The sequence below is a fragment of the Branchiostoma floridae genome, chromosome 10 (genome assembly GCF_000003815.2).
Source record: "Branchiostoma floridae strain S238N-H82 chromosome 10, Bfl_VNyyK, whole genome shotgun sequence".
In the NCBI taxonomy this organism is placed as follows: Eukaryota; Metazoa; Chordata; class Leptocardii; order Amphioxiformes; family Branchiostomatidae; genus Branchiostoma; species Branchiostoma floridae.
This window is the reverse complement of record NC_049988.1, coordinates 14,560,356-14,576,632: the sequence shown is the minus strand read 5'-3', so window position 1 is coordinate 14,576,632 and position 16,277 is coordinate 14,560,356. Positions and strand designations below refer to the sequence as shown.

General features: G+C 40.4%; 4 protein-coding genes across 4 annotated transcripts; all 4 read left to right on the top strand.

Moving 5' to 3' along the window:
* The first annotated feature begins 284 nt into the window (after window positions 1-284).
* On the top strand, window positions 285-4,300 carry LOC118424928 (neuropilin-1-like). The gene is made up of 8 exons (XM_035833734.1): window positions 285-408; window positions 799-989; window positions 1,481-1,627; window positions 2,037-2,193; window positions 2,676-2,839; window positions 3,069-3,134; window positions 3,401-3,500; window positions 4,092-4,300. The coding sequence occupies exons 1-8, from the start codon at window positions 285-287 to the stop codon at window positions 4,298-4,300; spliced, it is 1,158 nt and encodes a 385-aa protein (XP_035689627.1).
* A 311-nt stretch (window positions 4,301-4,611) lies between these two features.
* On the top strand, window positions 4,612-10,641 carry LOC118424927 (cartilage oligomeric matrix protein-like). Its single transcript, XM_035833733.1, has 12 exons — window positions 4,612-4,768; window positions 6,332-6,472; window positions 6,650-6,724; window positions 6,925-7,074; window positions 7,496-7,600; window positions 8,012-8,119; window positions 8,393-8,552; window positions 8,947-9,112; window positions 9,387-9,472; window positions 9,667-9,762; window positions 10,069-10,235; window positions 10,558-10,641. The coding sequence occupies exons 6-12, from the start codon at window positions 8,066-8,068 to the stop codon at window positions 10,639-10,641; spliced, it is 813 nt and encodes a 270-aa protein (XP_035689626.1). The 5' UTR covers window positions 4,612-4,768; window positions 6,332-6,472; window positions 6,650-6,724; window positions 6,925-7,074; window positions 7,496-7,600; window positions 8,012-8,065.
* Window positions 10,642-10,873: 232 nt separating this feature from the next.
* Window positions 10,874-12,669, top strand: LOC118425149 (cartilage oligomeric matrix protein-like). Its single transcript, XM_035833973.1, has 3 exons — window positions 10,874-11,060; window positions 11,928-12,100; window positions 12,522-12,669. Exons 1-3 carry the CDS (start codon window positions 10,908-10,910, stop codon window positions 12,667-12,669), a joined length of 474 nt encoding a protein of 157 aa, XP_035689866.1. The 5' UTR covers window positions 10,874-10,907.
* Window positions 12,670-12,917: 248 nt separating this feature from the next.
* Window positions 12,918-16,024, top strand: LOC118424430. The gene is made up of 6 exons (XM_035832995.1): window positions 12,918-12,995; window positions 13,337-13,441; window positions 13,596-13,764; window positions 14,158-14,226; window positions 14,360-14,489; window positions 14,987-16,024. The coding sequence occupies exons 1-6, from the start codon at window positions 12,943-12,945 to the stop codon at window positions 15,157-15,159; spliced, it is 699 nt and encodes a 232-aa protein (XP_035688888.1). The 5' UTR covers window positions 12,918-12,942; the 3' UTR covers window positions 15,160-16,024.
* The last annotated feature ends 253 nt before the right edge of the window (window positions 16,025-16,277 follow it).

The following is a 16,277-nucleotide window of genomic DNA, read 5'->3' as shown; positions in this document are numbered from 1 at the left end:
TTTAGCCCTACTTTTCCCCGTCAATCTGTCATTTTCGCTCCTTTGTTTAAAATAGAAGCCGTTTGAACATTTAAACAGTATTGTCTGTTAAACCGTTTTGCAAAAGAAAAATTCCACAAAAGTATTTTAATGATGTCGCTTGTACATGTAGATCTGGTAAGTTTGTTCCTTTCTTTCTTTGCAGCACTATACACGACAGAAGAAACGACAGCACTTTGTTGGAGTTCTACATCATCGTGACCGACAGAGGGACGCCGCCCCGCGGAGATATAGCAACCATTGCCATGACAATAAATGACGCATGCCTCTATGACAGTTTGGACCAACCAATCACGTACGAGATAAGTGTAGACGATGACACAGGAGGCGTGTTCATTAGAGTGCCAAAATATTACGTCAAAGATTTTGGTGAGTTTCCTTTAATTGTGATACTTAATTTCAATATCGCTCTGATAACATTTAAGGGTTAATGACACGCAATGAGGTGTATATGCTGCCATGATCTATGTTCGGTTTCTAAAAACACCGAATGAATGACCGAGCGTCCCTGCGTGTATTCCATTCATTCTTATTGGTCAATTTCATGTGTATCGCCCCTTCTGATTGGTTCCAATGCCTGGTCGAACTGACAAAACTATAAACACCAAGAAAGCTATTTAACACCAATCTCGTTGGAATTCTATGTGTTACAATGTCATTACCAACATGAATGGGGCCTTCCGATGGGCCTACGTCACCTGGCTATATGATAATTGTCATGTTAATGATGTAAGAGGTCATTTTCTTGCCATTATCTAGAATGTGGCGAAGCACTGGGGATGCAGAGCGCACTTATTTTCTTCACACAAATCACCGCCTCCTCCGCGTATGAATACTACCAGCCGCACTACGCACGTCTGCACAACCAGCCCACCAATAACGACACCACGGGCGTGTTCGCGCAGGGGAACTGGAAGGCAAAGATTACTGATGCGAACCAATGGCTGCAGGTTGGGAATATCTTTATCTAAACATTCACATTTATTTTTTGCGGGTCCACCTATATTTTTTTGCAGGTGAGAAATATTTTATCTAAAGATTTCCATTTATTATTTTGCGGGTCAGCCTTATTTTTCTAGTTTGGTGACACCTTATTTTTTTTACATTTTTTATTATTCTGCAGGATTGTGAACGATAGTTTAAGCCCAAGGCAAAGTGTACCGAAGTGATCTTGTGGGTTATTAAAGATACAAGAAAGGCTTTCAGAAGCCTAAGCAAGAAAGGCTTTCAGAAGTAAAACAAGGCATTTGCAAATGCAAGTCCCTTCCTAACTGTTTGTTCATTTTAGGGGAAGGCTTCAGACGGTCTTTGCATTTTCTGGAACAAAGTTCGATTGTTTACGTATACTCAGTCCGCAAAAACTTCCGATCTCTCAACGTTTTCAGACCACTCATTATATAACGCTGAACGTTTACCATCAGTCATTATGTTTTTATTACAGGTATCATTTCTTCAAGAGACAATCGTCAGCGGAGTGATCCTACAAGGGAGTGCGAACGAGGCGGCGTGGGTACAGACGTACTACCTGACGTACCTGAGTAGCGGTAACGACACGTGGAACACGTATACGGAAGGAGGGGTACGACGGGTAAGGAACTAGAATGCATATGTTACACTATACCAATAGTGCCAAATACATTGATAACAGGGTATTTATTGAAGGGGCACAACGGGTACAGAACTAGAATATATTATGATACAAACGTATATGGCATTAAATACGCTCAACAGTATGGCATCTTCAGTGGTTGATGTTGCAAAAGTTTTTGATACTAGACAAATCTAACTCATTTTTGTGATGCCCATCTTACATTTGATGTTGCCAATGCTACAAAAAGTACTTGAAAAGCTACAATGAACAGTAAGACAACTGCGTTGAGTTAAGGTACATCAGAGACGAAAGACATTGTGCTATTAGAAATATTTACGACAGTTTGAATTAAAATAACTAGATTTACCGCGTAACAACTGATCCATTTTCTAATATTTCTCCAAAGGAATTCACAGGAAATGCAGATTCTTCTTCAACCGTGCAACAAGATCTTGCTGACCCTATCACAGTAACTGACATCCGGATCCATCCGCTGACGTGGCAAGGTAGTATCAGCATGAGGATGGAACTGATAGGGTGTACTGTGGAACTGCAGTATATACGTACGTTTCTATCAGTTTGTCTGGTTTGCTTATGTGTCTGTCTTTTCCGTTTCCAATTTTTGAAACGAATGTAAGCAAAACATTGTTGTGGAATCGATGCCAAACATTACACATGAATGCCACAAGAAATTTGAGAGTTTGTACAATGTAGGTATCGTTGTATGTTTTTCGTAGTGGCACTTAAATAATTTCTTTGGTACCTTCAACAGCCAGGTGATAATCTGAACCCTATATGAAGCTTGCTGAAGAGGACAACCATACTACTACAAATTTAAAAATGTATCTGATCATCGCAAGCGATCGAAGAGATAGCCGGTCAGCGCTAACCATTACCTATGTGAAATAAGTCCTAATTAAAGATGAGAATCTGCATTGCCAAACATCCCATCATATCACCGTCCAAAAAACGATAGATATCTCTATGTAGTTTATAGCAAACATTTGACCTTTAAATCTGAAGGTAATAAATTCCCTACGTACAGGTAACACCCGCTGTGAGCGCTGCCCCACTACCTACTACTGCCTGGGTGACGGGGTGGCCAGGCCGTGCGGGAGGTGTGACCCTCCCTCCCCGACCTGTGACCGTTCCCCTACCGAACACTCATTCGGCGGCGCCTCGGAGTGTAGTCCGTGTCCCCCCGGTAGGGTAAGTATGGGGACCCGTTCGAAAACTCTCCAAGCAGAGATTGGTGGAGAAAATGTGATAAAAAATTCACAAACGTCCTAACCAAACTCTGCTTGGAGAGTACAGTTCGGGTATGAACACTATGGGAGCAACTGGTGTTAGGGTCCTATAATAGTAACAAAGTTTAAAACACGTACGTGTAAAAGGAAAAGGTAGATATTTCAATTTCATTTTTCTCTACATTTTACAGATTTGTCAAGAGGGCTATGCCTTCAACTGTTCCAGGTACCAGTATGCAGACCCGTGTAACGAAACGGTAAGTTTGACGGATTCTTGCGACCAGGCCTCATTTGACATTGATGTCCATGATAGACCAGAGAAGCGATTTGCTTAGAGTCGAACTATTTCATTTCATTATATTATCATCATGAGAAAAGCCAATACATTTGCTTGGCAAAGATTCATAAGTTAACAGATGAATAAACCTAGTTTACAAATAGCTGTAGCACTGTTAACTTGGTGTTAAAAAACAAAAATCACTTGTACTAACTGAAATTTTGTTTCCGCACAACCCTCTCATAGTACTGCCCTCCAAGCTGCACAGACTGTGAAACCGGGTACGCTTGTCTGTTTGGGAGAAAGACTTTGTGTCGGGCTGGGCTGTTTGGAACAGGACTCACTGGTATGTAGACAGTAGCTTTATAGTAAACTTAATTCTGTGTTTTGTTGGTTTGTTGGTAAGTTGGTTTGTATTTTTCTAAAGGGCCAAATCAATTATCAACAGAAGTCAACAATAGAATTATTGCTATTCACTGACCGACAAGCAAGACAAAATTGGGAAAACGGTGAATGTGAATAAAGACACTAAAGTAAAAATTATACTATCATACCAGTTAGGATGTCAGGCACTGTTTTTCTTATAACGTCATCTAATAAACCAATAGCAAAATAGAATAAAGACCATGGCTCTGTTATTCTGTACCAAACAAACGAAACCAGAGCAGGCTCTGCCAGGGCGCCCAAGCATACATAACTTCTCCCTTACATCACAAGCTATCTGCCATTATAAAATTAAGACCGTAGCATGTCCAGGTCAAAAGATACAAAAAACTCAATGTTCTGCTTCAGTACCAAGGTCACACATCAGGGGGCCCAAAATTTACTCTGACCATTGCCTTTGGGTCAATTTACCTACCTACCCACATACCAATTATCATTACAATCCATCCGGAGAGTTAATTACATCTCTGTACATGTCTTTCTTTGCCTGTAGATTTCTGCCAGCCGTGTGCACCTGGCTCCTACAACAATCAGTCAGGATCAGCCGGGTGTGAGTGCTGTCCGGCAGGGTTCTACAGCACCAGCGGCAAGACCGAGTGTGAACCCTGCCATCCCTTCACGTGGTCACGGGGGGACTGCACGCCGTGTGTGGGCTGTAATCCTGGAGAATGTGAGTTACGAATTTATGGCAACAGATCCTAAAAGTTTTTACTCTAATTGCTCCATAAAAGAACAAATTTCTCAGTTACATAAAGGAACAAAAGTCTCGACCAAATGATTGTCACTGAAGACCGATTGGTACAAAATCCAAAAATGATCATCACCAACCAAATATGGTGCTTCGCAGTATCTTCAACAAAATGTATTGAGAATACTATCATACCATATAACAGCACACCCGCCTAGACGCATTAAAAGCAATCGTACCAAAATGAAACGCGGAATGAAACAGTGTCTTATGCTGCATTGCACCCGACTACATAGATATATAAAGTAAAAATCACCATGTAAAATCTCGTGCTATGTTTCGGGTCTGTAGGCCCTTGCCTGGACAGAGAGCCTTGCTTTGAAGGCGTGACCTGTCAGAACATAGACAGCGCCACCTACCGGTGCGGACCGTGTCCTCCAGGCCTCAGCGGGGACGGCGTCACCTGTGTTGACATAGATGAGGTAATTTATTACCTCCATGAAAAAATGGAGGTATAGTTTTGAGTGTGTCTGTGTGTGTGTTTGTGTGTTTGTGTGTGTGTGTGTTTGTGTGTGTGTCTGTGTGTCCGCATATTTGTGGTCATCATAACTTGAGAACCTCTTGATGGACTACGATGATATTTGGTATGTAGGTAGGGGTTGGGAAGACGAAGGTCAAGGTCAATTTTGGGCCCCCTGGTGTGTGGCCTTGGTACTGCAGCGCAACTTCCGGTTTTGCCATCTCGGTGTTCTGAACATGCTATGGTCAAGATTTTTAAGCATTAGATAGCTCTTGTGCTCAGGAAAAAATTACGTAAGTTTGGGCCCCCTAGCGTCTAGTTTGGGAATAGCAGGGGCATTTTTGTCAAAAACTTCTGACGAGGATAACTCAAGAAGGGAACAACGGATTTTCATCATTTTTTGTATATAGGTACCTTAGACAATGTTGTACAAGATTAAATACTAATTATGCAAAATAGGAGTATATTTGCATAATTAATGAGGATATTATATCATGGCAGTTTTTTCAATGTATCTCTTGTCCTGGATGTGATATGGTCTTGACATTTGGCTGGTAGATAGCTTGCAGTGTCATGACAAAGTGGGGCAGGTTTCAGCCCCCTAACATTTAATTGCGGAACTGCAGGGGCGTTTTGTCAAGACATTCTAAAGAGGATAACTGCAGAAAGGATTGATGGATTGGCATCATATTAGGCATGCGGTTACCTTATGCAAAGATGTTCATAATGATATACATTTTATGCAAATGAGGACTTAATTTGCATGATTAATGAGGAAATTGTATAATGCCATTGTTTTCAATAACTGGACTTCAATAAATGTAATACATGTTAACTATGATAGGTGGAATATAAGCAGATACCAAATATGGTAATGAGGAACTTATTTGCATAATTTATGTAAAAATTGCAAAAACGCTTTATGATTAATAATGGGAATTTTATAATTGTGACATGTGTACGTTAGTAAATGATGAAAAATACCATGCATAAATTATGTTAATGTGTTAGTCAATTGCATGAAATTTACGAAAGCTCTAAATTTTCATGGAGGTATGAGGTCGCCGAACTCTAGTTGCTTCCTGTGTTTTCTTGATGATAACTATAAATATGTTGTTGTGCTAAAATGCACTGTTCTAAGCATGTGATAATATGTACATAGACTACGTATCTGACCCCCAAGTTCCAAAGCTTTATATCAAGTTTAATCTATGTTCTACTCAAGAAGGTTTGTCCTTAGGCTTAATCTTGTTGTTTCATCTGAAGTATACGTTGATGTAAATATGTTCTCAATTTTGATTCTGTGCGTTTGCGGTTCTCTGACGCCAGTTTTCCATTTCAATTATTTTTAAGTAGTATTACCAGGTTAAAAATAGAACAAAATGGTCTAAAATCATAAAACGAGGGATATATCTAATAATATGTGATGATTGGTGTGCCTTGTCTATCGATGAATACTATATCTTGCTATAGATATGTTGTAATAGACAAATCATAGCTCTTGACGTTACTGTTTATATTGCAGTGCTCCTTGGCAAGCCCATGCTTCACCAATGCCACCTGTGAAAACTCTGACCCAGGGTACCAGTGTGGAAAATGCCCTGTGGGATACACGGGGGAGAGTTCCCATGGATACGGACTGGAGCATGCGCAGAACAGCCCACAGGTGCTTTTTATTGTTTCTATAATTTTGACCGTATCACTGTGTTTACATTTTAGAAGACAGAATTATTTGCAAATATAAGTGTTACAAAGTAGATATAATAGACTGTACTCGCAAATCGTTTCCTAATCATTTTGAAGAAACAGCTGGAAAAGAACTTTGATACGTGTCTACATATAGGTTTGCTTGGACATTGACGAATGTGACGTTGACAACGGCGGATGCCACGAGTTCGCAGAGTGCATCAACACGCCGGTAGGTGACTGAACATCAACATCGTTTTCTTTTCCTTAGCTCTAAAGTGAAGGAATTCGCCTTGAAGAAACGGGGGTGTTTTACCTAATTGCAATGTTACTATCAACTGGTAATTTGCTATCACGTGTTTCTTACGTATCACTAACAATTAGCTTTTTTTTTAGAAAATACATAACCTTACCATATGTACTCCCTCACAGGGAAGCTACAGATGTGGCAACTGTGTTGAAGGTTACATCAGCGACATCTACCTGGGCTGCATCCCGGAAGACTTGTGTCAACTCGGCAGGCACAACTGTAGCAGCAACGCCACCTGTCTGTCTCTGGGGAACGGCAAGTTCAGATGTGGAGTGAGTACAAGTTAACATCTGCTTGTAAGACTATGAGAGAGAAAAATATAGTCTCCACCAGGCCTTTGTACGGGTGTACGGGTATCGTAGAATTCGAAAGAAAGGGAAATTGGCCAGGGGAGTCAGTCCACGCTAAGGTTCATGTTTCCCCTCCTGGCAAAATATTCTCTTTATAATACTAGTAGCCAGCCTAGTCAGTCTGGTAGAGATTAGAGGAATTAGATACCAGTTTTTGCACAGCTTCATCCTCAAAACGCCTGGAAGTTTATGTAAATTTAGTTTGCATGAAATTTGGACGTCACAGTGGAGCCCAGCCTAAAAGAAAATGAGAATGTGACGTCACACAGGAAATGACGTGTAACCTTGACACCTTACGTATTTCCGGTAAAAGACAATGAACTCTGTAACATGTTCCCTACAGTGTGAGACAGGACAGGGCGGAGACGGTTACCGCTGCAGCAGGGACACAGACCAGGACGGCTGGCCGGACGAACCGCTGTCATGTCTCACGAGGAACTGCGCACAGGTTGTACTGATCCAACTAGATATCTCCGCCACAACGTTTTCTTTTCTTGGTCTATGTCAAAGATCTTTACTTTCTCCTTGATGAATGTGGAGTTAAAAAAGTGTAGCAGGCAATCTAGTGTGGAACACTTATAATGGTACGGGCATACATTTAACATTACGCCTATGTATTCTATGTACAGCTGAACTGCTGAAATTATGGTGCACGATATGAATTACTAACGTTGTAATTAAAATGTTCTGACATCCATTCAGTACTCATCGACTGTTGGAAACAGTGTTATAATTTCACACAAATTTCACACTAAGCTGTGCTGATTCGTACTTCCTGGTCTGACGAAGGTTGTAATCGATCTACTTTAACTCTGGTTTCCACAAAAGCTCTAACCCAAGCTTGTTGTACTCCTCTCAGGACAACTGTCCCAATGACCCGAACAGTGGGCAGGAAGACAATGATGGGGACACGATGGGTGACGTGTGTGACCCTGATGACGACAACGACGGGCGGATGGATATAGAGGTACGGGAGTAAACTGTCCAGCAAAAAGATGACCTCAAAATCTTTGTTAAGAGTAACAGTCCGATCCTCATAAAATTTCACATGCTGGTTCTATCAGTCTTTGGGCCTAACTCATTTATTGCTAATCGTGTCTTGTTTTGGAACTTTTTTGTGCAATAGAAATGCGTAGTTTATGTCATAGTCTGTACAGATCGACTGACAGTTAAAGTAGTAGTAGTAGTATGGAACTTATCAACTAAAGAATCATGATTAATTTCTGCGGGCTATTTTCAGGACAACTGCATCTTTGTGGCCAACTGGGACCAAGTAGATACAGATGGTGATGGGTACGGTGACGTGTGTGACACGTGTCCTGGCATAGCCAACCAGGATCAGACCGACACAGACGGAGATGGTGTTGGGGACGCCTGTGACAATGATGACGATGGCGACGGTAGCCAACTACTTTGTGTTACACAGTAGTAAAACAGTAATTTGTAAGCATTCATAATAAACTGATCAGACAAAACATCGGCATTGATATTAGAGCTGATGGTCGACTTGAGACTTAAGACAGTTATAATTCACTCAGGCATCGTAAACATCAAACATGAAACGAACATATTATACAGGCGGAATACAGTACTTGATATAAAAGCCTCTGAAGAGAAGACGTAAAGCCATACTTCAGATAGGATACGAGACCAAAGTGATAGTACTTCACAAGTCATATTGATAATGAATAACATTACTATGAAAAGAGACAATACGTCCACAGAAACATAAAGAAAGACAAAGGTATTAACATGATGAAATCCTTCATCATACTCAATATATTATTTCCACAGGTGTTGATGACACCACCGATGTGTGTCCCAACGTGAACGACACGCAGGCTGACACAGACGGTGACGGGGTGGGGGACGCCTGCGATAACTGTCCTACCGACCCTAACCCAAACCAGGAAGATGCAGACATGGACGGATACGGGGACGCCTGTGATGGGAGCGACAAGTAAGACCTCTATATAGACTTGCTGCGCAATGAGGCCAGGTTGTTGTCTATTTTTAGTCTCAAAAGTCTCAACCAACAGATGCTCAAAGTTAAAAAAATTCACATGAGATGAGATCTTGTTTGAGCAATGTACAGCGTTAAAGATAGAATGCAACAGCAGAGCCACACATTTCTTTATCGATGTATTGAACCGGATTCTGGTCATCTGTAGTGCTTGTAGACTAGTTGATATCTCAATAATTATAATGTATTCATATTATTCATATTTCAACAGAGATGGCGATGGTGTTGTCAACACAGTTGATAACTGTCCAGATATCACGAATCCAGAACAAACTGACACAGACAGTGATGGCATAGGTAACTATTTCATTTGCCTCTCACGAAATAGAATTCGTCAGTCCGTTTTGCCATTAACAAGAATGCATTTGAAGCATGTAGTTTGTGTTCATGATCATCCAATGTGATTTAGAGTCATGTGTATTTATAATTGTAATGCGTTGTAACCTTTGTTACACCTGATAGAAGTTTCATTCTCTGTGCTGTGCCAATAGGTGACGCGTGTGATGACGACATTGATAATGACGTCATGCCGAACAATCAGGACAACTGTCCCTATGTCTCAAACACTGGCTGGGAGGACGCAGACGGTTAGTGTCTAGTGTTTCCAGAATATACCAACGGCTGTCCATCAAAATTATGAAAACTATTAAAACTACTATGATCATGTCTGATTCTATCATATCTATACGTAAATCCTTGTGAAATGTGTAAAAAATCTTTTTGTTACCGCCTCAAGTTAACAAAGTTAAGTTTTGCACACACCATATGGTGAATATGATATTATTACGTATAAGCGTATCCATTATCATAATCCTCTACAGAAAGAGGCAGCATGTAAACGCTGTCTCAATGTAAACCCAAAAAATCTCAACTCTTTTGACCTTCGTCACCAGGCAACCATGTCGGTGACGCATGTGAATACGACTATGACGGTGACGGTGTCCCGGATGTTGACGACATATGTCCGAAGCTCGCCAGCTATCACGTGACTAGCTTCACCAATCACGTCTCCGTAAACCTCGATGGTGGGACCGCTCCAGATTGGGAAATAACAGACAATGTAAGTTATTTATGATATTTCGCAACTGTTTGGAATGTCGCATTGGCGTTGCTCTTCTGCTCAAAGACATTTTCCAGGCCCTCTAAGTTCATGCTTTCATATCTGTACTTTGCTAACACGAAAGAAGTATAGCGACTTTTATCTTTAAGAGCTTCTACAACTACATAAGTGAATACAAATACAAATTTAATCTAGTACGAATCATAATTATGTATGTATGTATGTATCAACATGTGGGTTTTTGAAAGTACCATTCTGCTACAGATTCTCACATCCTAATATCCTCTGATTAAAACCTTTGGTTAAACATGTTGCTTTACAGGGAAGAAACATTCGTCAGCTCAGTGACACAGACAGCCCTGTCCTTTTGATAGGTACGTCACAGCACATGACACATCATCCATGACAAATCACTCATCAAACACTGAATATGGATTGAACCCGAGTTCAAAATTAGTTGAAAACGAATAATAGCTATTCCGGTAACCAATGATCATCCATTCTTGAACAGGTACATTGTTGTGTGTTATCGTTGCAATAGTCACGAAGGATCTAACTCATTCAATACCATTTGTCATTTTTCGTTACTTATATAGTTTACCAAAACTAAAAACGCAATTTGGTTTACTCGCAGGTAGGGACAGCTTCGGACCTGTAAACTTTACGGGCACCATGTTCGTCAGTGATGACTCTGGGAACGACTTTATCGGCTTCGTGTTCGGTTATCAGAGTAACCGGAAGTTCTATGTCGTCATCTGGAAACATGAGAACGAGAACGCAGACGGTAGTGTTGGAATTGGTGGGATAAAGGGCCTCCAAATAAAGGTAATGTCACATTTACAGTTGACACATTACGGTCACAAAAAGGTATTCTCAACCTTTTCTTTATTCCGATGATGTTCAATTCCCGTCAGAAAAGTAATTTTGTGAGCCTTTGGTACTTTAAATCATTGATCTTTATTTTCACAACAGTTTGTTAAATCAGATGAAGAAATAATGTTACAGTTGCTATGTGCCCAAAATATACCTGCTAACGTCTCGTCATTCATTGAACTAGACATCTCTCTCTACCTTCTTTTGCAAAATGATGTCTATGTTTTACGAAAGACCATTGATTTTGATAAAGGTTCTAGTTTCGCTTCGTTAACTCAAAGCTGTGTTCCCTCCAGCTTGTAGATTCTACCACAGGTCCCGGGACGGCTCTAGCGACTGCGCTGTTGCAAACTCACGACACCGCAAACCAAATCAACCTGCTGTGGCACGAAAAATTTTACGGAGGTCATTTAATTTGATAAAGGTTCTGTTGTCGCTACGCTAACTCCATGTTATATTCCCAACAGCTTATAGACTATAACACAGGTCCCGGTACGGCTCTAGCGACAGCGCTGTGGCATACTCACGACACCGCTAATCAAATCAATCTGCTGTGTCAGGAAAAAATTTCTCAAAGGTCATTGAATTAGATAAAGGTTCTACTCTAGTTCACTACGCTAAATAAATACTGTATTTCCTCCAGATTGTAGACTCTAGTACGGGTCCCGGTACGGCTCTAGCGACAGCGCTGTGGCATACTCACGACACCGCTATTCAAATCAATCTGCTGTGTCAGGAAAAAATTTCTCAAAGGTCATTGAATTTGATAAAGGTTCTACTCTAGTTCACTACGCTAAATAAATACTGTATTTCCTCCAGATTGTAGACTCTAGCACGGGTCCCGGTACGGCTCTAGCGACAGCGCTGTGGCATACTCACGACACTGCTGATCAAATCAATCTGCTGTGGCACGATCCGGACATGCGCGGTTGGGAACATCGTACTCCATACACGTTTCACTTGATACATCGGCCATCTATAGGGTTGATCAGGTATATTCTCTTTCGTGCTTACGATCTCTTGAAAAAACCTTGTGCAATTTTCCTGATCATTGGGGAGGATAGAGTTATAGTGTCAGAGCTTGGTCAGTTCAAACCAAGTCCCTTATATAATGCTTAGAACTTTTATGGTACCTTCTTTCAGATTGTGATGTTTCGAACTTCTCGGGACTTCTACGTTTTTATATGTATTGGTGGGATTACGGTAATTGATTATTCTATAAAGGGTGACAATATCCAACGACATTGATGTTCTAAACACGTTCCGTTTAGTTCATTCATCGTACCTTGCACAGTCCTTAGAGGTTTTCTGGTACGTTCTCACTTTCAGATCGAATAGCTTCGTATGTTAGAGCTTGGATGTCTACATCAATTGATTGGTGATAATATCATGATGTTTGGTGATTCTACAAAGGGTGACCATTGCCAACGACATGGAGGTCCTGACTGACTCCGGAAACGTGTACGACACCACCATCCTGGGGGGTCGGCTGGGGGTGTTCCAGTACAACCAGACAGGAGTCATCTGGTCCAACCTGCGATACACCTGTGGAGACAGGTGAGAACATAGGCAGCTTCGAGTGTTAGAGAAAAAGGAATTTTTAATATACAGCTAATGACTTAATCAATCAATCAATCGATCTTAATCTCCCAGCATTTGTTTACGGAGGATTGACGAAGAGTACACAATCCTCATGCACAGCCGCCCATGGTGACTCGCTAATTCTGACTAAAAACATTTTCTTTGCTAATTAATGGCAAATTGTGCCTTTTACAATGTACAAAAATGTATCACATTCTACTGCAGAGAGAACCAGGCACTGTACTTCGACGGGATGGACGACTATGTAGAGCTTCCTTCGATTCTTACACTGGAGCTGCATGACAGGTACTTTTTCCATCCATGCTATTCATCTTTATTACAATATACTCATTTTATTAGTATCATTGGTGTATGTATCATGTCATTAGTGCATAAGTGTGCCATGAACAACGCTGAAAGTTCTTTGTATAACTTATTGATCCTGAAGGATGCTTACTACTTTATGTTGTATAATTGTGAATTAATGATTAATTCAATCCTACTTTTGTCATGATTCTCTTGTATCTTGATTTTTGTGAGGGGTCCCTTGGAAATCAGATGATTTAACTAAAGGGAACACCCTGAAGATTTTTAAAAAAACTAAAAGTTTTTGCATATTCATTTCCATTTTTTATTTTCTTCTACAGCTTCACAATAGAAGCCTGGATCCGGCTGGGTGGAGAGGTGACGACCTCAAAGATGCCTATCATCTGTACCATGGACAGCAGGCTGTGCTTGTTTTTACAGGACAGGTACGCAACTTTTACACTTCTGTACAATTTGCAAACATAAAACCCATTAGTAGCTAAAGACAAAAAGAGAGAATACATACATTTGCTACAAAACTTTTATCTTTGTGTTCTATTTAACTCCCACAGTCTGACTATCTTTGATTCTGACTTCCAGGTATCTAGGTGGCCAACTGGGTGATGACGTCATACAGGGCTCGACTGAATTCCAGGAAAACACCTGGAGTCACGTGACGATGCTGTTTGACGCACAACAGTACACCCTCTCTCTGTACATTAACGGTACACAGGAGACCACACAGTCTGGCATCTTGCCGTTAGATTGGGTAAGGACCTTGCAGAATAAGATTGCATAAAATATATATACATGTTTCTTAGTTTGCCGAGATATCAAAACCAGAAGTAATACTAACAATACCAGGGAGCCGGAGAGGCATAAGGGGACTTAAAAGCTACTCCTGTCTTCATTTTGCCAATATTTCCAACCTGCCGAATATCAAAAAGATCCATCAACAACTTCTTGAGTTACGTTGTTCATAATCTGACAAACCCTCTTAACGTTGGCGAAGCTAACAAAAACAGATTGCATTGGTCAGATCAATGAAGCGTAAGACAAATTAGAGATTAATTGATATTGACATTTTGGCATTTTTTACATGAAAATATTGCTATTTTGATATCATTATGAGTCAAGCGTTCTAAAGTGTTTTTTGTTGCAGTCAAACAACGATACCAACTTGTACATCGCAAGGGACAGGGACGAGAATTTCAATGGCACTCTAGATGAGGTAGGATTCATACTTTTCATTGTCAAACAAAAATTTAAAAAAAGAAATTCATTTGTCGGTCATGACTTATAACTAATGAGGCAATCTTTTAAAACTAGGAAAATAACATAGATCACAAATAATAAATCCACAGGTACGTTTATATGGCTTGAAGCTTCTTGAAGAGGAGATTATAGAAGACCTGCAGACATCAGGCAGAGAGAGGCAGTATCTTCGTCGCTTCCTGAACGCACACTTCAACATGGACACCGAAGGAACAAACGGTGATTTTTACTTTTTCCATCCTGATTATTTGGAACTTACCCTTGATGTAGATTTCTGTGACTTCTTTAAGCGCGTTTTGTCCTCAAAGGGTGACTAGAATAGAACATATTAGCTAGTTTTAATATTTCTTACATTACTCGGTAGAATCAATATCCATATTTAGAATTTATTGCGATAATAAAATCTTTTTGGCCTTCTTCATGATAATTGACCCATTACGTTGTCCATGTCACGTGCCTGTAGAGTAGATCAAAGGTGCCCGTAAGTCTCCATCGCCCCCCGTCCTGGTTTAGAGATGGATGATATACCTTCCATGTATCTACTTCATCCCTATACAGCAGCCTTTGCTGTTACTAGTTAAACATCCCGGTCGTGTAGTAATATTTGATTTTCATCTTCTTGTGATAATCTTCCCCGTGTCTTTACACTTCGCTGTTAGACGCTTTGTGCAGAGTAATTTATGTGTTCTATAACTATCTATTTTATCCCTACACAGCAACCTCCCTGTTAGACAGTGGTTTGTTCCAGCACCACGGTATGATGGTCGGCAGTCCGCTGTTCGTCCCCAGCACAGTGGACCAGGCCAGGTTTCAGCTGACTTTCCCAAGCGCCAGGCGGAGAAGACGGAGGGATGTTTCGTACTCAGAAACAAACCATACTGAATTGTAGATGTTCTCATTTGTGTACATATGCAATTATTTTGAATTAAGACCAATCTGGACCCAATTCCTTCCATTTCTATTTACCCATTTGAAGACTGGGGAATCATAGAATTTCTTATGACATGGACATGGATAGATGCTGAATATTTTCATAAATGAATGACGTAAAAAGATTTTGAGATTTCTCAAAAAGATGAGGTGATGCATAGGATATATTTTTATGAAATTATTGTATAAAATTATTGAATTTCGCTTAACTTCTAACGTTGGGTCTGAGATCCTAGATATTTTCAGTATTTGTAAATACATACTGTATATAAAATTTTGATTTCAAGGAATGTAACAAATGTAGACATATGCATAGCAAATGTACAGAAAACAAAACACAATTCTGACAAAATGTCAGAGTGTCGCAAGTATTCTATCATAAGTTATCAACAGTGATGTGTCATTGTGTTGTGCACAATTTAATATATTCAGAATACTCTATCAAGAAGAACTCTATATTGCACTATTTGATCTGTGCCTTCCGTGAGAATATCTCTAAAACTATTACCTACAACTGAACTGTGTATGTGTGTAGGCAGCTATTCTATCCTGTTAAAATCAAGTGCACTGGCTAACACTCGTCCGCAGAGACACCTAGAGAAATTCTAGGAAACTACATTAAAAAGCAGTACAGCGAACGCCACTTATGCCATTTATACATATATTCTATTGGTTATGTATTGCCTTGTTTTGATCCTATATGTTGGAACTGTCTGTAAAAAGCGGGACAATTCACCTTTGCTAGTCTGTGCTGCAATGCTGATTTGCTACGTTCTATTATTGAATAAACTACTGCAACTATCAACGCTGCTAAAAGGACATGACATACACTGTATCCGTAGTACTCGCCTTCTTTTGGTATCAAATATCCCTCCTAAGATGGTATCTCACTTCACTTGGGGCACCGGTGCGGCACTGTGGGGTTTGTTTTTTTCTGCAGGACTGTTGTGTTATTTTCGCCATTTTTTCATAATTCAGATATTGCGTAATACGTAAAACCCCGCAGTGCCGCACCGGTGCGGCAAGTGCAGTGAGATACCACAACCGCGCCCTCATTCTATCCTAATCTCCAAGCAG